Source organism: Microtus oregoni, unplaced genomic scaffold (genome assembly GCF_018167655.1).
Source record: "Microtus oregoni isolate MIOR12 unplaced genomic scaffold, Mior012 000034F_ref0000314, whole genome shotgun sequence".
NCBI classification, from domain to species: domain Eukaryota; kingdom Metazoa; phylum Chordata; class Mammalia; order Rodentia; family Cricetidae; genus Microtus; species Microtus oregoni.
Window position 1 is genome coordinate 14,890,248 of NW_024543093.1, and position 24,715 is coordinate 14,914,962.

Genomic DNA, 24,715 nt, shown 5'->3' on the forward strand with positions numbered 1-24,715 from the left:
CCCTCATTCCCTGCTCTGCCTCCTCCAGGACCCAACACATCTCCTTCTCAACATTCATATCCTCTTTTTATTTTTTTTTTAAAACACTAAGTCCAATTGGAGCTTCCCATATGTGCATGTATGTAGGACTGTTCTCTGAGATGTGAGCAACCTGATTGTGGTCACAGCCTTGAAGAAAAGTGATGCTTCCCTAGCAGCATTAATTGCCAATAACACCTTTGCTGGGAGGAGGCTCAGTAGGCCCTCCTCAATCCATGCTGGAATTTTTACCTGGCTTGATCTTGTGCAGGGTCTCGCTAAGAAATCATAGGTGTTGTGAAATCATGTGCATAACATGTCTAGCATTTCCAGACTCTCCTCCTCATCTTCTGGGTCTTATGTTCCTTTTAGCCTATTATCCTTGATGTTCTCTGAGCCTAGAGTGATGGAGGTTGGTACAGAAGCCCCATCGACATCTCACAGTCACTTATTCTCAGCATTTCCAGCAGTTTATAAAGCTCCCCCAGCAATGGGACACTTCTCTAACCCAGGGTGAGAACAGCACATATTGATGGATGTAAACATGTATGTTTAGAAAGCAGTTTCACAAAACAATAATTCAGAAAAGTAACATAAGTATGTCCTGTACCGGGACCTATAATTCCCCTGGCCATTTTTTGTACATCTATTTCACAGTATTCCCTATGATTTCATTCCTGTGGAGCAGGCCTTGAATTCCAATTTTTAACACCAAGTCTCACACAGTTGTAGCATGTGTTGGTATTGACCTTGTAGAAGTCTTCTTGCCTCAGGCCTCAGAGTGTTTGGATTACAGGTATAAGATACCCAGCAACAGCCTCTAATTGTTTGTCGTCTGGAATATGGTTAGTCCTTCCTATATATTACTCATCTGTGAAAAGAAAGTTCTTATTAAATTTGTAATAGATGTGACCTCTCAAGGAAAAGGGATCAGAGAGGGATAGGGAGGGATTCATCCTAAATCAGCACAGGATGTCCTGAAAGGACTAGATCCATGACTAAGTGCAGAAATTATTTGCTAAAAATTATAAATCTGTGTGAGCAATATCTGTTGTGTGGAGAATTGCTGCAGTGTTTTCTCTTTCTTTCTAGTGCAATACAATACATGGACCCATGTAACAAGACAAGAGTTTCAGAATTTCTTCTTCTGGGAATTTTAGAAGACAAAGACCTGCAACATCTTACTTATGGTCTTTTCCTCTCCATGTACCTGGTCACTGTCTTTGGGAACATGTTAATTATCCTGGCTATCTTCTCAGACCTCCATCTACACACGCCCATGTACTTCTTCCTTTCCAACCTGTCTTTTGTGGACATTTGTTTCATTTCAACTACTGTCCCAAAGGCGCTGGTGAACATCCAGACCCAAAGCGAGGTCATCACCTATGCAGGGTGCATCACCCAGATATATTTTTTCCTGCTTTTTGTAGAATTGGACAACTTCTTACTGACTATCATGGCCTATGACCGTTATGTGGCCATCTGTCACCCCATGCACTACACGGTAATCATGAACTACCAGCTCTGTGGATTGCTGGTTCTAGTGTCTTGGATTGTAAGTGTTCTGCATGCCGTGTTTCAAGGCTTAATGATGCTGCAGCTGTCCTTTGGCACACAGCTGGAAATCCCACACTACTTCTGTGAACCTAATCAGGTGGTCCAGCTCACTTGTTCTGACTCTTTTCTTAATGAGCTGGTGATGTATTTTACACTTGTGCTGTTGGCTACTGTTCCTCTTGCTGGTATCTTCTATTCTTACTCCAAGATAGTGTCCTCCATACGTGCAATCTCCTCAGCTCAAGGGAAGTACAAAGCATTCTCTACCTGTGCATCTCACCTCTCGGTTGTCTCTTTATTTTACTGCACAGGCCTAGGAGTTTACCTCAGTTCAGCTGCAAACCACAGCTCGCAAGCAAGTTCAACAGCCTCGGTTTTGTACACTATGGTCACCCCCATGCTGAACCCCTTCATCTACAGTCTTAGGAATAAAGATGTTAAGAGTGCCCTGAAAAAACTCTTTGGGAGGAAGTTATAAGGAGTCCCATGTCTCTCCACCTAGTGTCCCTCCTAGCTTTATGTCATCTCCATCTTTCCTTTTTGTTATTAATAACCCTGTGAGGCCAATTAGTGCACATGGGTGTGTGGCCTTCCAGGGGCATGAGTAACCTACTAGTCATCACATCTCCAAAGGAGAGAGACTCCCGGGACCTGGGACTCAGGTCAGATGGTAGAAGAGATTGTTCCTTCTGTTTACTTCCTGAAATTCTCATCACTTGATTTAAGCTGTACATGGCAAACAACTCATTGATTGAAATGTCTGATCTCTGATACTGAGACCATTTTCCTGGTGTCCTGTCCCAAAGTTATTGCAAAATGACATGAGAACCATTTAGAAATACCCATTCGTGTAAAGGACAGGTATACCTTAAAAAGCATAACCTACTTCCAAAAGGCATATATTTTTATTGAGGAACATGTCTTTGTTTCACTGTAGATTCCATCATGAGATTAATTATACATATAAAACATTAACTGAATATGTAAATTGCAAAATTATGAGTATATAAAAATTTTTCTCTTTTGCACCATTTATTCTTTATCAATACCTTAGCTTTTCTTTTTTATTCTCTCATTTCCCATTTTTCTTTTTCTTTTTTTATTTTTTTTATTGAGAAAAGGAGAAAAAAAACATAAACAAAAAACAAGTTTCCACCTCCTCCCAGCCTCCCATTTCCCTCCCCCTCCTCCCACCCTTCTCCCCCTCCTCCCACCCTTCTCCCCCTCCCCCTACTCCTCTCCCCCTCCCTGTCCAGTCCAAAGAGCAGTCAGGGTTCCCTCCCCTGTGGAAAGTCCAAGGTCCTCCCCCCTCCGTCCATATCTAGGAAGGTGAACATCCAAACTGGCTAGGCTCCCACAAAGCCAGCACATTAAGTAGGATCAAAACCCCATGCCATTGTCCTTGGCTTCTCATCAGCCCTCATTGTTCGCCATGTTCAGAGAGTCTGGTTTTATCCCATGCTTTTTCAGTCATAGTTCAGCTGGCCTTGGTGAGCTCCCAATAGATCAGCCCCACCTCAACATATCTTTTGATAAGAATGTATCCATTCTTATCCTGACTCCTATTTACTTTCTTTCACAAATCTACTCTTCCATTTTCACTTGTTCATATTTTAAATTTTAATTAACACAGTAGTTGTATTTGCTTACAAAAATGTGAAGTATTAATAAAGGTCTATAATATGTAGTGATCCAATCATGATAGCACTTAAAATTCCTTATGCATTTAATCTTTGAATCAGCAAATAGTATTAGAGCATATTTATGATATTTCACTATATCTATGTTATATATACTAATCATGTGAAGGTAATTATATCTCCATCTTCATATTACATTCTAATTGGACCCTTCCAACCTCCTAATAAAGTTATTTATTATAAGAATCACTCACAGAAAAAAATACAATATGATATTTAAAAGCTATTTCTCTGAACTCAATTCTTCTGCCTCTATTCTCTTGATTGGGTAGAGCTTTGTGACTACATTTGTTAGAAAGCTCCCTTCCAGAGGTTTGCTCCTCAGCAGGTCTATTCATTGTGATATCTTAGTCTTCCTCTTGCTTATAATCAAATGCACCCTTAGGTTCTAAGAACTGCTACAAAGACATTTTTCATTAGCATATTAATGTATGTGACTCCAGGTCCTTCATATAAAATAATCATAAGCAGTATTTCTAACAAAATTTCAAATAAAAAGAATACACCATTTCTTCTTTAGAATTACCTACAGTGAAGATTCTTGGTGAAGACCTAACGTGATATATGATACAAGTTTTTGGTGCCAAGGGTGGGAGAGAAGCTTTGGGCATGCCATTAAGTTATGCATCCAACTCCTGTGCCTAATTCTATTGCAGAATCCCCACCTATATAGAAACCTGTAGTGTCAACGAGATAATTGAAGTTAGAGACACCCAGTGCATCTGCTTCATTTAAATCGGGCTGAGGTGGAAGGGGGAGCAGACGGGGGGAGGGGGAGGGAAATGGGAGGCGGTGGCGGGGAGGAGGCAGAAATCTTTAATAAATAAATAAGTAAAAAAAAGAAAAACTTTATACTTGAACTTGATTCCTTTGAAAAAGGAAGTTGCTCTAGAATTGGTTTCTTATATTCTTATATTTTGAGGATCAGAACATTATTTGCATTGAGAACTGTTTTGCAGATATTTAGCTAGACTCTTTGGATATTGTCAAATAACTTATGGAATAAAACATCTATAATTGATTATTACTGGCTCAGTGTGTGAGAATTGGAACCCTATGCAAAGGTTCAAACTTATGACACCTTTCACTACCATTTCAGCAATATATATGGAATTCATAACAGTATGTCTACCTCATGAAATACTCTTTACTAAAAATCAGATTGCATAATCTCTGTAAGATTTCAAACTTGGGTTTTGCTATGATTTAAATGTGAAATGACCCCCAAAGGGACAAACAAAAATGTGTTTGAGCATTTAGGCCCCAGCTCATGGTGTTGTTAGAACTTTGTAGAACCTATATGACATGAAGCCTGGGAAAATCCCTATTTGAGTTATTGCCCAGGGATTTCTAAGAGATTCTCATAACATACACCCTACTGATTTTCCCCTTGGTTACTCCACAGAGGTGGAAGGTATATCCCTATTGCTGAAGACACTGTGTACTTTGGAAATGACTGCAGGGACCCATGAGCTCAGACTGACCTGAAAGTTCCTTCCTCAAGACTATCTTTTGTAGTACCATAAGGCAAGCTCATAAACAAGAGACACTGTGGCCCTACGCAGCTATGACACCTATGAAACATACCAATGACCAGCACAGCATAATAACCTTAAGGGTACACTAATGGTTTACATACCTTGGTCATAACAAACTGTTCTCTGATTGGATTTAAGACCCTCTCAGTAGAGGCAGACCATGCCTGTTAATGGAAACCCCTCTGTGCGAGTGGAGTTGTACAAGAGAATCTATAACTACCACTTTAATAAACCTGTAAAATCCCTGACAACAATCTGTAAACGTTTGTTCTCTTTTTTCTTAGTTTTTTTGAGAACGGTTTTTTGGTGTAGCCTTGGCTTCCCTGGAACTCGAATTGTAGATCAGGTTGGCTTTAAACTCACATAGATCTACCTGTCTATGCCTCCCGAGTGCTGGGATTAAAGACATGTGTCACCACCACCCTGACTGAACATTTATTCTTATACCCACAGCTAATGTAGCCTTTGCTCCTCACCAAGGAAGTTTCTCTTTACAACGTATAGATACCATTACAGAAAGCCACAAACAATCTAGATGCAGAATTTTGCAGCCCAGTGCCAATGAATACATGTATAAAACACTCCTGCTCCAAAGGCTGAAGGTATGTTGTAGAAAGGAGCACAAAGATTGTAACACACAGATTATCAGAGGCTTTGCTGTGAGACTGGGTCTCCTAGTAATATCAGAATCTATACCTATAGAGTCTTACCAACACGACTTCTCACATCTAAACTGAACAATCATGACATCAATGACTATATCAAACTGAATGAAGGAAAATCTACAAGGCCCCCAGCCTATGTGAAGAACTATAAACAACTGAGGAAAGCTGGAAACAGGGTCAGTGACATTCCCATGGAGGAGCACAGTACTTAGATATCCTGTGTCAAATATGTTTTCATTTAGCCCTGAAAACATACATACAGGTATGACTGAAAAAGTTATATTTAAACATACATATGTATAAACATATACTTACATGCATGTAATAGGAATTAACTGAAAGAGAGGTCATGAATTTGAGTGAGAGCAGGAAGGGATATATGGGAAGGTTTGGAGGTAGAAAATGAGAAATATTGTTGTCAAATGTTAACCCCCAAATAGAATTATAAATAAGAGGTGTAGCCTTGCAGGAGGTCACTGTGGATGGGCTTTGAGGCTTTATAACCTGCCTCCATTCCTCATTCTCTCTCTCCTCTGTGCGGATGATGTGTGATGATGACTCTACCTCCTGACTGCTGTGTCTTCCCATGCATCACCTCTGAAACTGTAAATCCAAATAACTCCTCTGAGTTACTTTCGTCAGGATGCTCTAATGCAACAACAGAAATAAACTAATACAAATATTACTCCCTGAATAAATGTACTTATAAAGAAGGTATAGTGAGACTTATTGATTGATTAATTAGGACTTCAATGATATGGAAAACTTGATCTGAGGTCTGTAGTAGAAATTTCTTCATGGTGCCACAATCCAGACACCTAATATTTCTACTAACATATTTGAAAAGTGTATCGATTTAAAACTTCTCTTAGTTCTGTAGCAGATAAACTGCATGAAATTGTCACCTCTTCAGAAGATGATATTTGGTCCAACCTGGACATATGGTCCTGGGCCATGTTCATTCATAATTGACTTCAGAAAAACTATTCCTCTTTTATCTTAGTGATGAGAATTATTTTTACATCATCATTTCACAGAATGACCCAAGAGCATCTCTTTTAATAAGCATCAATTTTAAAATGAGAGAACTAAATGATAGCTCTAGGGTTCAGATAATAAAATTTCTAGTCAGGTTGAGTAAAGGACCTTGGAACCAAGAAATATAAGCTCCATTATTTTATGCTAAAGGAACACATAAATACCCACCTTGTTATATAAGGGCTAATAATTATGTAAACTTGCCAGGGGCTTGTATCCACCACCAACACCAATGCTGTAGTTACCCATGAGAGCCAATCAAGAAAGGCTCATCGCTGTTAAGATTCAACCTGAAGCAAGAATATAATGCTAGGAGGTCAAGGCTCTGAGCACTATGTGAATTTATGAATGAGGAAGAATTAAAGAGCAGATTGTAAAATGGCCCCTAAGGGAAAGAGAATCAGGAGGAGAATTTCTTTTCTTTCCAGGCCAGTGCTCCACAGGGAAATTGGGTGGTTAAAAAATGATGTAAACAGAGGAGAGGGTGTCTAATGAGAAGACATAGGGAGCTTCAACTGCCTCCTCCAATGACCCGAAGACTAAGAGCATTGGGCTAGACAACACGTGGGGTGTCTTTTGAGGTCTTAAGTCTCCTAAGTGTCAAACCCTTGACTTCTTACTGTTGTCCTATACTCTGAGTCAGACTTTAAGTCTCTGATTCCTTAGTCTTTTAGGAAAGACCTTGATCTTCATGACGAGACCTTCCTCCACATTCTTGGGTCAAGGTGAGTCTGAGAGCTCGGTGATTACTTCAAGGAAGGAGAAGAGAATGTAACCTGAGAACACTTACCCAAGGTCAGTGAGAGCCAGCTCTACCTAGCCCAGAGTGAGATTGCTATGGTTGGCTGCTTTGTGTTTCACTATTCATTCAAAATATGCCATTTATTTGTTATTATTAATTTGCTCCTATTTTGTATGTATTCATAATGCTAAAACAGGAAATGAATGTTGAACTGATTAGCATCAGGTTCATGGATGAAAACAAATTGATAGCAGGCTTAAAATGATTCCAGTAAAAGAACATAATTCTGTGGATCTTTGCACTTACAGGGAGTTGATAATCAGGGTATTAGTTATGGAGTAGAATTTCTTTCTGTTTAAGACGAGATATACTCAACTATGAGTGTATTTAGAAGAATGCAGAGAAGGAAGTTCTTGAAAATCTTACCTAGCAATATAAAAGTTTTTGATGTACTATTCAGTCTGTATTATCCCTTCCTCTGGGTATCCACATGGAAAGTACTTTATATGTAAGTAATATATGCCTATGAGCCTAGTTCATAATTATTTCAACACCTGTGAGACTGTGTATTTATATTTGTTAGTCATTTCCTTTATGTGGTGCAAGCCTCTAATCAAGCCTTTGCTTTGTATATTGAGGCAGAACAATTTCAATCCCAGTTTCTTTGCTTTCTGTCAAAGAAAGTATTCTTTTTTTTGCCTGCACAGATTACCCATTTGCCATATAGCACTATAGAATGTATTTTTCCCATTTCTATTTTATCACTATTCATCACTCTTTTCATATAAATGTGTGTATATGTCCACTCAGATGAGTTGAGGAAGTTAATAAAATTTAGCCCTTTGCTCATTTGTCCATTACAAAATAAAATTTTATGTGTCACTATATAGTAAGAGAAAATGGGATGACTTGTACCCAGTCAGTGTGCGTAGATCATGAGGAGCATATCCATAGCACCAGAGGCTCAGATGCAATGGCATGGTCGTGGTATTGTGGACATGCATACTTCTCAGAGCAGGGATGCCTGGACCCATGTCCTCCAATATAATTCTTATAATATAGAAAGATAGCTAATTTAATTTAATCATAGTATGCCATGTATCCACTTTGCTCAGTGGTTGTCTTCACACTAAAATTAATAATAAGCAATTAGCACATATTATGAAGGAGGTCAACTTCACAGTTTCTCTCCTAGCTTGGAAAGCTCCACATTCCTCACCCCCCTGTAATGCCATTTGTCATCACTTCCCTTTCTCCTTGACCTAACACTGGCTCCTTTACGGGTGTGAACATCTGAAAGAAACACCTGCTTCAGGGCCTTTCTGCAGGTTGTTCCTCTGACAGGTGAAAATTTCTGAAACAATTTCCCGACTCTTTCATCTCATCATCCTCTTTCTCCCTTCACCCTTAATCATCATCATCATCATCATCATCATCATCATCATCATCATCATGGTATTGTCATTTATTTCTTCCGCTTCCTTCTAATTGCTATCTATACATTGCACAACATGTTGGATTTTTATTATGATGTATTTGTGTATCATACACTTTTTTGAGTTCTTTTAAACATCTATTTATTTGTGTTTGGATGGATGAAGAGATGGCTCAGATATTAAAGGCCAGTCTCACAACCAAAAATGCTTTGTATTTGGAAATGTTCACAGAGAACAGAGGACAACTTGAGAGGGTTCTTTTTTCTTCTACCATGTGGGTGAGCCCTTTCTATTGGCTTCAGATTACCCAGCTTGCTGGTCTTTGCTTATATCATCTTCTCTGCCAGCAACATCTGGGCATCTATAAGAATTATTATTTATGGGTGTTAATGGTACAGTTTATTGAGAGTGTGCTTTGTATGCCCATGGGTTCACACACCAACCCCTCACACATGCTACTGTATATCCACTCCTTATAGATGCTTTTTTTCATAACATCTTAACCATCTTTCACGGTATTACTTATTTCAAAAGAATTTAGCTGAGGTATAACTACTTTTTGCAAAGATAAGAAATATTTAATTCATATAATCTGGTTAGTTTGTCTCTATGAAAAATATGTTTATACATAAAGATGATATACAATTAATTTATTTGGATGTCGTCTTTGTTATCAATGTGTGGAAGATTTTGTTTCACAGCAGCGTCTGGTCACAGTGGAGACAACACCTGGAATAGGGATGGGTGGAAGTCTACATATTACTCAACCTTAAAAAATAATTATCATGAAATATGCGGTATTTATAGCCTCTCAGGGAAATGCCACAGTGTAAGACAGGGATTCCTAATCAGTACCAGCACTAGCGATGGCCTTGAGGTGGCAGGTAAAATGAAGAAACTTGGGTGCTGTAGAATGCAAATTGTATTGCCTAAAACTTTCAGCAACATCAATTTTCATGAATACTTCTCGTGCTATCTTTTGTCACAGTGGCTTAAAGCACATGGAGCCAAGAAACAATACACACCTTTTAGAATTCGTTCTATTGGGATTTTCACAGGACCCAGACCTACAGCCTGTTATATACAGCCTTTTCCTCTCCATGTACCTCATCACTGTAGCTGGAAATATGCTCATTATTCTGGCCATCATCTCAGATGCCAACCTGCACACACCCATGTATTTCTTTCTCTCTAACCTGTCATTTGTGGACATTTGTTTTACCTCCACTACTGTCCCAAAGATGCTGGTGAATATTCAGACAAAGAGAAAAACCATTCAATATGCAGATTGCATCACCCAGATGTACTTTTTTCTGATTTTTGTGGAACTGGACAACTTCCTCCTGGCTGTGATGGCCTATGACCGCTATGTGGCCATCTGTCATCCCCTACACTACACTAGCATCATGAGCCGCAGACTCTGTGGATTTCTGGTTCTGGTATCTTGGATTGTGAGTGTCCTGCATGCATTGTTACAAAGTATGATGGTGTTGCAGCTGTCCTTCTGCACAGACTTGGAAATCCCACACTTCTTCTGTGAGTTGAACCAGGTGGCCCAGCTCACCTGTTCTGACACCTTTCTTAATGATGTGGTTATGTATTTTGCACTTGTGCTTTTAGCTACTGTTCCTCTCTCTGGCATCCTTTACTCTTACTCCAAGATAGTGTCCTCCATACGTGCAATCTCCACAGCTCAGGGGAAGTACAAAGCATTTTCCACCTGTGCATCTCATCTCTCCGTTGTCTCCTTATTTTACTGCACAGGCCTAGGCGTATACCTTAGTTCTGCTGCAAGTCACAGCTCACAAGCAAGTGCAACAGCCTCTGTAATGTATACAGTGGTCACCCCCATGCTGAACCCTTTCATCTATAGTCTGAGGAATAAAGATGTAAAAAGAGCACTGAAGAGACTTTTTGTTGGCAAACTATGAATGGTACCTTTACTCTGGGGTTGAAGAACTTAGCGTTATTGCAATCATCAAAGCTTAAAACCCAGAAGCTTGGATTCTGGGATTAGGTGGTAGTAGTATGTTTATTTATTTTCTGGAGTTTGCATTACCTGGGTCCAAGCTCAGCACTCTTTATGAACCTCTATTTTACCTGTCTCATACCCTGTCTCCTATTCAGCATTTCTTCCATCTGTTGTCACAATCTTCCAGTTATTTTAAACATCAGACCAGAAATATGTAGAAATACATTTGCCTCATCTGAAATTTGCATTTTAAGATATATACCAAATACATATATATTTCTTCTAACGTGACATAAATTATGTCCACAAATATTTATTTTGCTTTACAGAAAGATATTATAAGATATACATATATATGCTATATGAGTTTTACTGTATATGTGATAATAAAACTACAGGTAGCAATTAGTGTAATTTATATGCTTGTTGTAGAGGAAAGTCTGAGGACATAGCTCTTTTTTGCCTTTTTACATGTTAAATTATGAACATAACTACATTGACTGTTATTTATAATATGGGCTTTAATATACCACTTGCTTTATAGTTGAAAATTGCAGCCTTTAACGGTCCATTTGTTTCATTTGCATTGACTTAGTGTTTGCATCTATTTGTGGGTATAATATTTTGATTCATGTACACAATGAGTAGTGGTCAAGTCAAGGTAACTAGCATATTTGTCACTTTAAACATTAATCAAATTTTGACAGAGTATATTTGAAAGTCCTTTGTTCCCACAATTTTTATACATAGCATGCATCATTGTGCACCTTATTGTGCACGGAGTTTCACGTTTCTTTCTGTGTAACACTGATCCCAAGTTTAGGATCTTTTGCAATGCTTGTTGTCCAAAACTAGAACCAAAAGAGGCTTCAGAGCTGTAGAGCTGTCCACTCTCCATTAATCTCAGGGCAAACTTTTAAATATTTATATATAATATATACAAAGAATAAGTCTTTTTTCAAGACAGGGTTTCTATTGTATCCTTGCTGTTCTGGAACTCACTTTGTAGGCTAGGCTGGCTTCAAAGTCACAAAGATCTGCCTGCTGCCTGCCTCTGCCTGCCAAGTGCTGGTATTAAAGCTATGCACCCCAACACTTAGCTAAGAACAGGAGTTTTTTCATATATATTGCTTTACATACATACATACATACACACACATGTATATATTTCTTTTGCCTGAGAAAGTTTCCTGTGACCAGAGATACATAGTTATTCAACATAGAAAAGCAAACAAATTTTTGAGTGAAATTATTCATAAACAAATTTATTTTAAAAAATTCTCTGAGATAGATATAATTTCATCATTTACTGAAGGGTAAAACACATTAGCATATTAATAAAATGGATGTGCTTGCCTATCTTACACAATCTAACCCAAATACATGCCGATTTGGTTCTTACATGGTAAATAATGATGTTAGGAGTTCATTAAATCTTTCTTTTTGTAAATTAAACATGACTTTATGTAATCAGAAACATTATCTGTAAAGTAAAATCATTGCAGTCCATAATATACATTGTTCTTCAATCTGGACTGTTTCAGATGGTTGTAACAGGTATCTAGAAGAGTCATTATATTTAGGGCAAACATTAGAATGTAATGCTTGTTTCTCACTCTATCTGGGCAACAGTAAAATGTATTAGTGTTTGTAGAAAGTACCTAGACCTTGAAAAAACCATAGTAGAGAACAGTGATTGTTTTCTGTGATTTGTAGAGTTGCTTTTCTGAAGGGGTTTTCCAACCATTGCATGACTTTGGACACAAGACTATCCAGGCACACTTGGAAGTCTTAAATTATGGTGTATGGCAAACAGTACACAATAAAGACTAAAGGTTGTGGGGTTGTGATGACTTCCTCCAGAGAACACATAGAATAGATCAAAGGAGCTTTGGTATGAGGAATTTGTTGTATCCCAAACACAACCTTTGTGTACAATTAATAAATATGCTACTGAAGAATAGATAAGGAAAATATGGTAAATTTATACAGTGGAGTACTACACAGCAGACAAAAATAAAAGCATCTTGAAGTTTGCAGGCAAATGGATGGAGCTAGAAAATACCATACTGAGTGAGATAGCCCAGACCCAGAAAGACAATTATCATATGTAGTAACTCACAAGTGGTTTTTAAACATAAAGCAAAAAAAAAAACCCAGCCCATAAATCACAATTTCAGAGAACCCAGACAACAATGAGGACCCTAAGAGAGACATACATAGATCTAATCTACATGGAAAGTAGAAAAAGACAAGATCTCCTGAGTAAATTGGGATCATGGGTATTTTGGGAGAGGGTTGAAGGGAGGAGGGTAGAGGCAGGGAGGGGGCAGAGAAAAATGTAGAGCTCAATAAAAATCAATAAAAAATATAAAAATAAATAAATAAAAATATGCTTCTGAACAGAAGTTCGAGACTCACTTCACAGAAAATGTTCCTCCATGCTGCCAGAGAGTCTAAAATTACATTCTGGGATGTTTCTCCTTCTTTGAATATTCCCTGCAACACAGAACACCCAACGGATTGTACTTTTGGGAAGTGTGCGGAGTGCATGACATCATGCATAATGCAAAGAGGCTGTGTCCTATATCAGAAAAAAGGCTGCAGTAAAGTGGAATATGGACATTCACTGCCATAAACATTTTAGATTTATTCCATGTTTGATTTTAGATAATTTTTGGTCATCACATATTCAGAAATATTTTATTGTCACTTTTTTCAACCCCAGCATTCATCCACTCAGTCCCATATAAAGTCAAGAGTTACTTTAGTTAGTTTTGCTGTAGACAACAGGCATTTTAACATATACAATAGGTTTTGATCATAAGCTTTCTTCTTGCCAAATTTCTCCCCGTTTCTCCCACTCTTCCTCCCTACCCAACTTCATGTTCTTTCTGTCTCTTAAAAAACTAACACAAAATCAAAGCAAACAAAAAGAGCACAGAGCACACATGCACACACACACACACACACACACGCACACGCACACACACACTGCACAATGATAACCATTTTGTGTTGGCCAGATACTCCTGCGCATGAGGCCTGCCCTGGAATGTGGTTTATATACCCATTAGAATTCTTTTGATTCCCCGTTCCACTTTTCCAGCAGCTATCACTTCCTTAGCTAGGAGCGGGACTTTGTGTCTACTTGTCCTTCTCCATACTGGGGTTCTGTTTGGCTTGAACCTGGCTTGAACTTGTGCAGGTATTATGCATGCTGTCACAGTCTATGTGAGTTATCAGCCCTATTGTGTCTGGAAAACACTGTTTAATTAAAGTTGTCTACCACTTCTGGCTCGTACAGTCTTCCTGCCTCCTCTTCAGCATAGATGCCTTAGCTTTGAGGGGGAAGTTATGATAAAGACATCCAATTTGAGGCTAAATGCATGAAAGTCTCATACTCTCTGCTCATTGTCTAGTTGTGAGTCTCTGTGTTCATTACTATCCACTGCAGGAAGAAGTTTCTCTGATGAGTATTGAACAATGCACTGGTCTATGGGTATAAATATACCATTTGTGGCTGTTTTATTCCTACGTTTCTTTGGCAGAATGATAGTAGTAAGTTACCCCTAGTATTTATGTTATCAATATGGAGAAAGCAAGGTGGTGCTCAGATAGAAGTTTCATCTTTACTGACTGGAAGGTGTTAACATAGTAAATGAAGAGAAAAACAGTCCTTAGTCTTATCTAGTGACGAACCTTGCAATTTACAAGAGATACACCCACAGGGAAAACAGTAGCACAAATGTTATAGGAATAATCAACCTCTTTTAAAAATTAGACTTAAGGCCCACTCCATGAGATGAAACCCGTGTCTGATAGCGATATTGATGTCAAGAACCCCAAACTAAATAGATCATGGGGTCTAGGGGAAAACAGTTTTGAAATGACAACAATAAAACACCAAGTAAATATATTAGAAATTTTTAATGGCTAGGGACTGGGAAAGAAGCAAAATTAAAACAGCATTAAAATGGCAACACTGGGGACCTTGGTTGATCTAATTCTTCTTATATTAACTATTATCTGTATCAATATCTCAAGTGTGATACTTCACTATAATTTGTAAGATGTTACCATTCAGATGCAGAGATGGCTCAGTGGTTAAAAACATTGGCTGGTCTTCCAAAGTCCCCAGGTATGAATCCTAGCGCTCACATGGTGATTCAGAACCATCTACAGTTCCAGTCCCAGGGGACTTTCTGGGATGTGATGCAAAGACATAATAAACTACAGGCAAAGTAATTGACACAAAATGTTTAGAATGAGATATCACCATTATGGAAAGCATTTGTGGATCCCTCCTTTCTCTCTCTCTCTCTCTCTCTCTCTCTCTCTCTTTTTCTTCTTTTCTATTTATCCTTCCCTCTTATTCTCCCTTCCCTTTCTCTTCTCTTCTTCTTCACGCTTTAATACTTTATTTTAGACTGTATCATATTATACAACCCAAAATGAACTGAAACTCATGATCCTCTTGCTTCAACCTCCTAAGTTCTAGAATGGCTGGTGTACACCCATTTGACAGGCTGTATTATTTTTTACATATTCCATAATAATATTCAATTAGTCCTAAAGGGAAGATTATTTTAAATTAAATTAAGACATTAAATGTACACAAAAAGTTAAGATTTGAATTTTGATTTTAGGTATGAAATGTGGTGCATGTGCACAGGGAGGTTCATCTAGTAATAAAGTTTAAGTGATCAGCATCTGGCTAAGTAAAAAAAGGGAAATTCACAGAGGTAATTACATGTTTTTTATTGTATATGGAATATAGAAAAAAGCATATGAAAATAAGCATATAGATGTATTATGTTTCTGTTGCTGTGATAAAATATTATGACCAGAAACTCACAGAAGAAATTTGTTTGGCTTATGTTTCTAGAGGGAAAGCTTAGAACAGCACAGGAAGTGTGGAAGCAAGATACATGAGAAAGAATCTGTAAGACCACATCTTAAACACATACAGGAAGCAGAGAGAGAAAGAGAGAGAGAGAGCGAGAGAGAGAGGAAGTGGGTCAATGCTATAATTCTTCAAAGCCCATTCCCAATGGTGCACTACCTACAATAAGGATAAAAGTCCTAAAGGTTATAAACACACACACACACACACACACACAGAGAGAGAGAGAGAGAGAGAGAGAGAGAGAGAGAGAGAGAGAGAGAGAGAGAACACTACCAACACAGGATGAGGTGTTCAATTACATGTGCCAATGATGGGATGCCTCATTTAACTCACAACAGTGGATTAATAAAGGGTCAAGGGGAAAATCAAAAGGGAAATTAGAAATGGCAATGAGAGGACTTGATGTTCTTACAGAGGCTCAAAGTTCAGTTCTTAGCACTCATTTTGGAGATAGTATGTTCATCATAACACCAGTTTCAGAGCACCTGTCTAGTAGTAGAAACATCATGGGATTCAGACACAGGGCCCAGAGATGCCTGAGCTGGAAACTGATCTGAGTGCCTCCTCTGAAGACTAGAGTTCACGATATCAGAAAGCACCATGCATACTTTCAAAGGAGGGAAGCAACCAGCAGTCCTACTCAGCTATGATGTCTATGAACCATAACAATTACCAGCTTGGCACCACAACTCTAGGGATGTAGTAGTGGCATACATACCTTGGCAGTCAGCAACGGAGACAGGGCAATAGCACAAAGCACAAGCAAGCACATGCAAACTCACAATGAATGAGCAAAATTAGCCAAAACAACCTGTGAGCAGTCCAAAAAGTGCAGTAACTAATGACACACGCTTCTAGCCAATTACAACATGCTAGCAGCAACCACCTGTTTCAAACCAACCAACCAAAAACGTAGCAGCCTAATTTCCCTAAACCCATAAAAACACCTGACCTTTTTACAATAAAGAAGAGCTTTTACATTGAAATCTTTTGAAGTCTGTGTCATTTCCTCCATCATCTCAGCCCCTGACCCTGGGGAATGGAGATCACACAACAGACATCAGCAACAAGCCTGCAACAAGCAACAACTCTCTAATTAAACTTAAGACCCTATGAGCAAGAGAGAAACTATGCCTGTTAGCATCCAGGTGTAATATGAGGGCCGGCTTGTTGGGGTTTCCATCCTGCCGGGTACCCCACAGCCGGCAAGCCCCAAGGAAAATCACCCAGAGAGTCTGCATTAATTACAAACTGATTGGCCAATTAGCTCAGTATTCTTATTAGCTCTTATAGCTTATGTTAACCCATTATTCTTATCTATGTTAGCCATATGGCTCGATACCTTTCAGCCAGGCAGGTTACATCTTGTTTTTTGGTGGTCTGAACTGGAATGGGAGGAATGGGCTTCCTCCTTCCTAGCATTCTCCTATTCTCATTGCCTGCCTCTACTTCCTGTCTGGTTGACCCACCTATACAACCTGCCTGGCCAATCAACGTTTATTCAAAATAAACAGATCGACAGAATACAGACAATTCTCCTGCACCATCCAGGCTCCTGCACTGTCCTGTCCTTGGGGACCGGGCAGAATACATGCTTGCCAGTACTCAAGCAGTACTCTGGTCTACTCAGGATCCTGACTACTTGGTCTCTGTCTGCATGCACTATGCCCCCTTAAGAAACAAGCTCTGGCCAGCTCGTCTAACTCTACCTTCCTGTCTCTCTGCCTCTCTGCCTGTTTCTCTGTCTCTCTCTCCTTCTCTTCCCCCCTCTCTCTGCCTCTTTCCTCTTCTGCTGCACATGTCTCCAGAGGACCCATCTTTACCCTCTGCTCTCCCTTTTCCATTCTCTTCCCTCAATAAAATAACCTCCCTGTGAGCCCCTTCACATGAAGGCTTCTCTCTCTCTCTCTCTCTCTCTCTCTCTCTCTCTCTCTCTCACTGTTTTTTAAATTTAAAGAATGCAAGGTGCTAGAAACCCATCTAACTACCAAAGTTTAGTGAAGTTATCGATCTTGGACATGAACCTACAACCAACACTTTACTAAATGAGCATAATCCCTAACTGTACTGTATTTGTCCTTGTGCCAACAGATAAATGTAGTTTCTGTCATCATCAAAGAAATATCTTTTTACAAGAGATAGATACTATAACAGAAAACCAAAAATGATAAACAATGCAGAGTTGTAGAGTTAAGTCTCAATGGATAGTTCTATAAAACACTAATGTGCCTAAGGCTCAAGGAACATTTGGAAAGAAGGCGGCAGAAAAATTGTAAGAACCAGAGAACCAGAGATTTTTCTATGAGGCAATGCTGCCTAGTAATTTAAGAAGCTACATCTATAAAGACTCTAAACATGATCTGAACAAGGATAACATGATAGATATGGTAACATGGATGGAAGAAAGAGAATGAGGCCTCAGTCCTACAACATGAAATACAGGGAACTGAGAATGAAAGAGTCTTCCCAGAACACACCAATTAGTAATACAATGCTGTCTTCCCTGAGAACAAACATTCATGCAACATTATACAAACTGATGTTTTTTTTAATGTGTTAGGAATATATGCATGTAACAATTAATGAAAAAGAGATCATAATCTTGGTGGGGGACAATTCTGTATTCTGTCAATTACATTTTAAATAAATGCTGATTAGCCAGTATCCAGGCAGGAAGTATAGGTGGGACAACCAGACAGGAAGTAGAGGTGGGGCAATGAGAACAGGAGTATTCTGGAAAGAAGGAAACCCTTCCTGCAGTCCTGTCCAGACACCAAAGAAGAGGGATGTGATCTACCCCACTGAAAAAGGTACTGAGCCATGTGGCTAACATAGATAAGAATAATGGGTTAATATAAGCTACATGAGCTAATAAGCCTGAGCTAATGGGATAATCAGTTTATAACTTATGTAGACCTGTGTGTGATTTTCTTTGGGGCTTATCAGCTGTGGGAACTAGGCAGGACAGAAACCCCAACAAGCAGACCCTCATGTTACAAAGGGTGCCCACATTGAAAACTGCATCCACATAAAACCTGACGGAGCTTGGGAAGTAATTCTAGACAGAAAAGAATAGAGTAAAGCATGGCTTCTTGGTAGCAGCAATTTCTTGGATCTGCTCTGCTTGCTAGAGGCAAGCAAGCACTCTTGTTTAAGAAAGGCTTCCTGACTTTAAAAAGGCTTTAGCTGCAAACCCCTGCAGCTCTTTAAGAGGTCCTGCCACAAAACACTTCAATGGTGTTGATAAAAACTGACTGCATGCTTTTTGGTTTTCAGCTGTAGCAGGAAAAAAGCTGTGCCATTTTATTTTATTTTATTTTTTTGCAGTGAGAAGAATGTATTGTTATTAGCATAAACAATACAAATATTTTAATTTTCAAATAGTGAACTATAGAAGATCAAGTAGTAACTACTGATTTATATAAAGTCATTATTAGCATTTAGAAATAATGAGAAGTTACAGGTGATTATTATTCCACACGGATGCTGGGAACCAAATTCAGTCCTCTGCAAGAGAACCACACTGATTCTTAAGCACAGAGACATAGCTCCAACTCCATAAAGATCATTTCTTTGCTAATGTTACACAACTGCCCAACAATGACCATATAGTGGGTGATATCTAGAGGACGATTTGTTCAGTAGTTAGTTGAATTGATTTCTCTGATGTGAAATCATTTTGTTTGAATTCTTTCCTTTTTAATCCAAACTAGGAATGTGTAACTTTTCTCCTAAAAGGTACATTTTTTTTCTCTTTTCTTTTTCTTCTTCTTTTTTTTTTTTTTACAAATTGCTTTCTCTGATTTTCTTGTTGGCTTGCTTTAAAGATATCCACGTGGTCAATATGCTCGCTCGATGTTTGGCCCACACCAAATGATTGTTTAGCCCAAATATCTGAGCAGCAAACTGGGCGGATCTTTCTGGAGAGATGTAACAGCATAAACGAATGCAGACAGATTGTAAAAATATATATACAGCTTTAATGGCTAAATAGACTTACAGAACCACCGTTCCAGCGGAGAGCAGGAAAGCAGAAGCAACGGCTGGGAGCATGCTCGCCAAATTTATAGGCAAACATTAGCCCGAGGCGAACACGCTCCCTAAGGGGCGGGACTTATCCTTACAGAGAGAGTATAGTTGAACAGCCAAGACCACTGGGCAATCGAAGAGATGACCACACATCCTGAGCATCCCAATCTGGTGCGATGGGGGGACAGCTGATAACTGGATATACAGTGTTACCAGACATCACTGGGCCCAAACCATTGCTTCTGCCTGCCACTGCGACAAATACAGTAGGTATACCATCCCCTTCATACTCTGCTTTAATCCTCAACGTCTCATCTGGTCCTTTATGGGCAGATGTCACTCGGAGTTCACATGGAATCCCGAAGTTTCCACAAGCCTTCTTAATTTTCTCACAGTGACCAAGGTCAGAAGCTGAATCCATCAGCACTACAACCCTGCACTGACTGTCTGACTTCAGAAGCAACTCCACTCGATCTGCAACCCACTCAAAGTTTTTCTTTACCATCTGGAGTCCTTCCGGAGTTACTTCCTTGAGGTCACGGTAAGACTGTTTGTCTTTCTGCTGGCTCCGATCTCCCGATTGCCAGAGTCTCCAAGAATCATTATCAATTACATCAGCAAGAACAATCTCTTTGGTAGTTACATCAACACCAAATTCAATCTTCATATCAACCAGCGTGCAGTTCTGGGGCAGCCAGGCTTTCTCCAGTATTTCAAAAATAGCTTGTGTAGCATGACTCATGATGTCCACTTCAGTCTGGCCTATAGCAAGTCCAGCAAAACAAAACTGTGCAGCAATGAGTTGCTCCTCAGACCACTGTGGATCATTATTGGCATCATCCTTGAAGAACATCTCCACTTTTGGTGGGTAAAACTTATTCCCCTCGTTTACACCAGGGTTCCTTTTGAGAAAAGATCCAGTTGCTATTCTTCGGCACACCCATTCAATTGGAATCATTTCACATTGGGGTGCAATGAAAGCAGTCTCCCCACATTTCTTGGTGAAAGCAGTCTTGATACCGGCATCCTGTAACAGCTTTAAAATACAGCTGGTGATCTTGTTGGAGATTGCAGCTTTGCCTTCCAGGTGGTTCTTTCTGGCTGCATTTCCCGCTGTAATCTGGTCCTTGGACTGCAGGAGGACTCTTCCTGGACTATCTAACAATTCATAGACTTCTTTTGTCTTACCCTCATAGAGTTTTCTCCCAATGTTCAGTACCTCAGCTGTCGCCATGATCCTAGGTGGGATGAAGGTGCAAGACAGAGCAGAAAAGTGATCAGCTGTGCCATTTTAAAATATCGGCATTCTGGGCCATCCTGCCAGGAAAAACACTGACTCTTTCAGGCAGGCAGTCTGACTACAGAACATTTGAATGTGGTTTGTGAACACACTGCCACAGCTTGCTTGCTGGCAGAGACCTTGAAATGCGATAGAGTTGTGGCAATAAACATGGCTATGGCCAGTACCTCTGTCATGAGGCTGGAAAGCTAAGGAATAAGCTGGATCCAGCCGCCAAAGTCACGGCTTTAATCCTATCCATATTGCTTAGTAAATTAAAGACTCATGTGGTCAGAAAAAGATATACAGTAAAGAGAGATTCAAAGATGAAGAAAACCTCTAAATGGTTTACAGTGTGTTAAAAATATATGCAGGCTTAAAAAAAAGGTTAAAGTCCTTAAATAAAGAAGAAAGAAAGAGAGTAGTTGGGTGTGGTGGTACACACCTTTAATCCGAACTTGGGAGACAGAGGTAGACTGACCTCTGTGACTTCAAGTTGTGGTAACACACACCTTTAATCACAATGCCTGGGAGGCACAAACAGACAGATCTCTGTGAGTTTAAGGTGAGGTAGCACACACCTTTAATCCCAGAACTGGGGAGGCAGAGACCTGCAGATCTCTGTGAATTCAAGGACAGCCTGGTCTACAGAGTGAGTTCTAGGACAAAGATACACAGAAACCCTGTCTCAAAAATCCAAAAAATTAAAAATAAAAGAAATAGAGTTTAAAATAAAGCCTCATAAAGATGGAAAATACACAGAGAATCTTGATACTGTATGTTATTATGCTCTCTTTGAATTGTTTGAATGCTGAGGAAGGAGCAACAGATAATTGTTTATATATGCTGCTGAATTAATCCAAAATAGGTGTTTTGAAAATACTTTGACTTCAAAATTGAAGTCAAAAGATATTTCACTTTGGGGAAGAGATTTTGCTTTTGTTTCCACAGGAAATGAGAGGCTGTGGATTCATTCTAAGTTAGGAAAAATCAGGTTTGATCAAGGAAGACCACCTGAGAAATTTCCAGTAGGAACAGATAGCCTGCATGTCTGAGTTCTACATCCAGAACAGGTTCAAGACTGCTGCCTGAGATGATCAAGACTCACAGGATACTCCAGTCAAGACTCGATCATAATTCAAAATTTTCTTTAGGTCCCCATAAGATTATCAGCACCCCCAACCAAAAGGAAGTAGCCTAGAATACTATGCCCACATTCCCAAAAAATGGACTATAGATATTTTCTTTTGTTTTAAAAAAGGGGACGAAATGATGGGGGGCAATTCTGTATTCTGTCAATTACATTTTAAATAAATGCTGATTGACCAGTATCCAGGAAGGAAGTATAGGTGGGGCAACGAGAACAGGAATATTCTGGGAAAAAGAAAGCTCTTCCCACAGTCCTGTCCAGGCGCCAAAGAAGGATGTGACTCACCCCACTGAAAAAGGTACTGAGCCATGTGGCTAACATAGGTAAGAATAATGTGTTAATATAAGCTATGAGAGCTAAAAAGAAGGCTGAGCTAATGGGCCAATCAGTTTATAACTTATGTAGACCTGTGTGTGATTTTCTTTGGGGCTTATCAGCTGTGGGAACTGGGCAGGACAGAAATCCCAACAAGCAGGCCCTCATGTTACAAGAGAATATATAGGAGTTTTTGGAAGAAGTAAAGAAAAGGGAAATGTAGGTAGAGACTGCTCATTCATTCCTAGTTGCCCAGACATGAAATAATCACATAGAAACTATATTAATTGCAACACTGCTTGGCCAGTGACTCTAGCATATTTCTAGTTAGCTCTTGAATCTTAAATTGACCCATTTCTACCATCCTATATTTTACCATGAGGCTCGTGGTTTACCAGTAAGGTTCTGGGTGGCAGCTCGCACCTTTCATCTCTGGCAGCTACATGGCTCCTGCGTGACTTTGCCTACTCTTTCCTACTCTATATGCTTGGAATTCCCACCTTGCCCTGTTGTGCACTGCAATAGGCCCAAAGCAGATTCTTTATTAACATATGGGATTCACAGCATACAGAGGAAAATCCCACATCACCTCCCCTTTTCTGTCTACATAAAAAGGAAAAATTTTAACTTTAATGTAGTAAAATTACATATAACAAAACAGGTATCAAGGAAGAATTACAGTTGCAATATTTATGTCTACTTTATCTTTTTAAATTGATTTTATTGATCTATACATTTTTCTCTGCTTCTTCCCTCCCCTTTAACCCTCTCCCATGGTCACCATGCTCCCAATTTACTCAGAAGATCTTGTGTTTTTCTTCTTAATATGTAGATTAGATCCTTGTATGTCTCTCTTAGGATCCTCTTTGTTGTCTAGGTTCTACAGGACTGTGAATTATAGCTGGTTTTCTTTGCTTTATGTTAAAAAACCACTTATGAGGTTTTTTTCTATGGCCTGGCTGCACCAAGCAGGGTAGGCACTTTGTTTGCGACCTGCCCAACCAGCACGGAGGCCTGATCTCTCGGCGCCAGGAGAGCCAGCGTTGGGGTGAGTTTCTGGCCCTGCGGCGCCAGCCTGGGATGGGGAGCTCAGAGGTTCCTTGGCCCCCTATCCTTCTTGGGCTCTCTGCAGGGCCTCTACTCCCTGCATACCGCCTCTTTCTTCCTAGCCCACCCAGCTTCCATCCAGAACCCTCCCCACTTTGGCTCCACCGCCCTCTTTCAGCACATAACATCACCCAGCTCAGCCTGTCTGGGCACTGGGTCCGAATCCTCGGGGCACCCACGTGGGCGGGAGTTCCTTTGTTTCTATGGCCTGCCTGCACCAAGCTGGGTAGGCGCTTTGTTTGCGAGCTGCCCAACCAGCACGGAGACCTGATCTCTCGGCACCAGGAGAGCCAACGTTGGGGAGAGCCAGCGTTGGGTAGGCAAGGAGACCTGATCCGGTAAAAGAAGATCCATAAGGGAGCATTTGGAAGAAGGGATGGGCAGACGCCAAGGCAAGAATTCGCCCAACAAGCTGAAAAGCAACATGAAGCCACCAGAAACCAGCAACCTCACAACGGGAAGACATGAACACCTTAATCAAGAAGAAGTAGAAAAGATTGACTTCATGAAAGTGATTGACGCCCTTAAACAGCATGTAAAAAACGCCCTTATAGAAATGGATGAGAAATATAACAGAAAGTTTGAAGAATTGAATAAACCAGTGAATGATACCCTAGAAAACCAAGGAAAAACAATCAAACAGATAATGGAAACAGTTCAAGACTTGAAAACTGAAAAAAAAAAAGACTTGAAAACTGAAATGGAGGCAAAGAAGAAAACACAAACAGAGGGCCGGCTGGACATGGAAAATTTAAGTAAACAAACAGAGTCTACAGTAACAAGCATAACCAACAGAATACAAGAGTTAGAAGAAAGAATCTCAGATTCTGAAGATACCATAGAGAAAATAAACACACTGATCAAAGAAAACAGCAAGTCCAACAAACTCTCATCACAAAACATTCAGGAAATATGGGACACAATAAAAAGACCAAACCTAAGAATAATAGGAGTAGAAGAAGGAGAAGAAGTGCAGCTCAATGGTCTAGAAAATATATTTAATAAAATTATAGAAGAAAACTTTCCCAACCTAAAGAAAGATATACCTATGAAGGTTCAAGAAGCATACAGAACACCGAATAGGCTGGATCAAAAAAAAAAAAAAAAACATCCCCTCGCCATATAATTATCAAAACACAAAGCATACAGAATAAGGAAAGAATATTAAGAGCTGCAAAGGAAAAAGGCCAAATTACTTATAAAGGTAAACCTATCAGACTTACACCTGACTTCTCCATGGAAACCATGAAAGCCAGAAGG

At 39.6% G+C, this 24,715-nt stretch overlaps 3 protein-coding genes across 3 annotated transcripts; 2 read left to right on the top strand and 1 right to left on the bottom strand.

Annotated features, from left to right (window-relative positions):
• The first annotated feature begins 1,123 nt into the window (after positions 1-1,123).
• On the top strand, positions 1,124-2,053 carry LOC121432420 (olfactory receptor 1078-like). The gene has a single exon (XM_041630387.1). It carries the CDS (start codon positions 1,124-1,126, stop codon positions 2,051-2,053), a length of 930 nt encoding a protein of 309 aa, XP_041486321.1.
• Positions 2,054-9,695: 7,642 nt separating this feature from the next.
• LOC121432395 (olfactory receptor 1078-like) lies at positions 9,696-10,625 on the top strand. Its single transcript, XM_041630340.1, has one exon. It carries the CDS (start codon positions 9,696-9,698, stop codon positions 10,623-10,625), a length of 930 nt encoding a protein of 309 aa, XP_041486274.1.
• A 9,070-nt stretch (positions 10,626-19,695) lies between these two features.
• On the bottom strand, positions 19,696-20,838 carry LOC121432328 (multifunctional protein ADE2-like). Its single transcript, XM_041630178.1, has one exon. It carries the CDS (start codon positions 20,836-20,838, stop codon positions 19,696-19,698), a length of 1,143 nt encoding a protein of 380 aa, XP_041486112.1.
• Between the last annotated feature and the right edge of the window lie 3,877 nt (positions 20,839-24,715).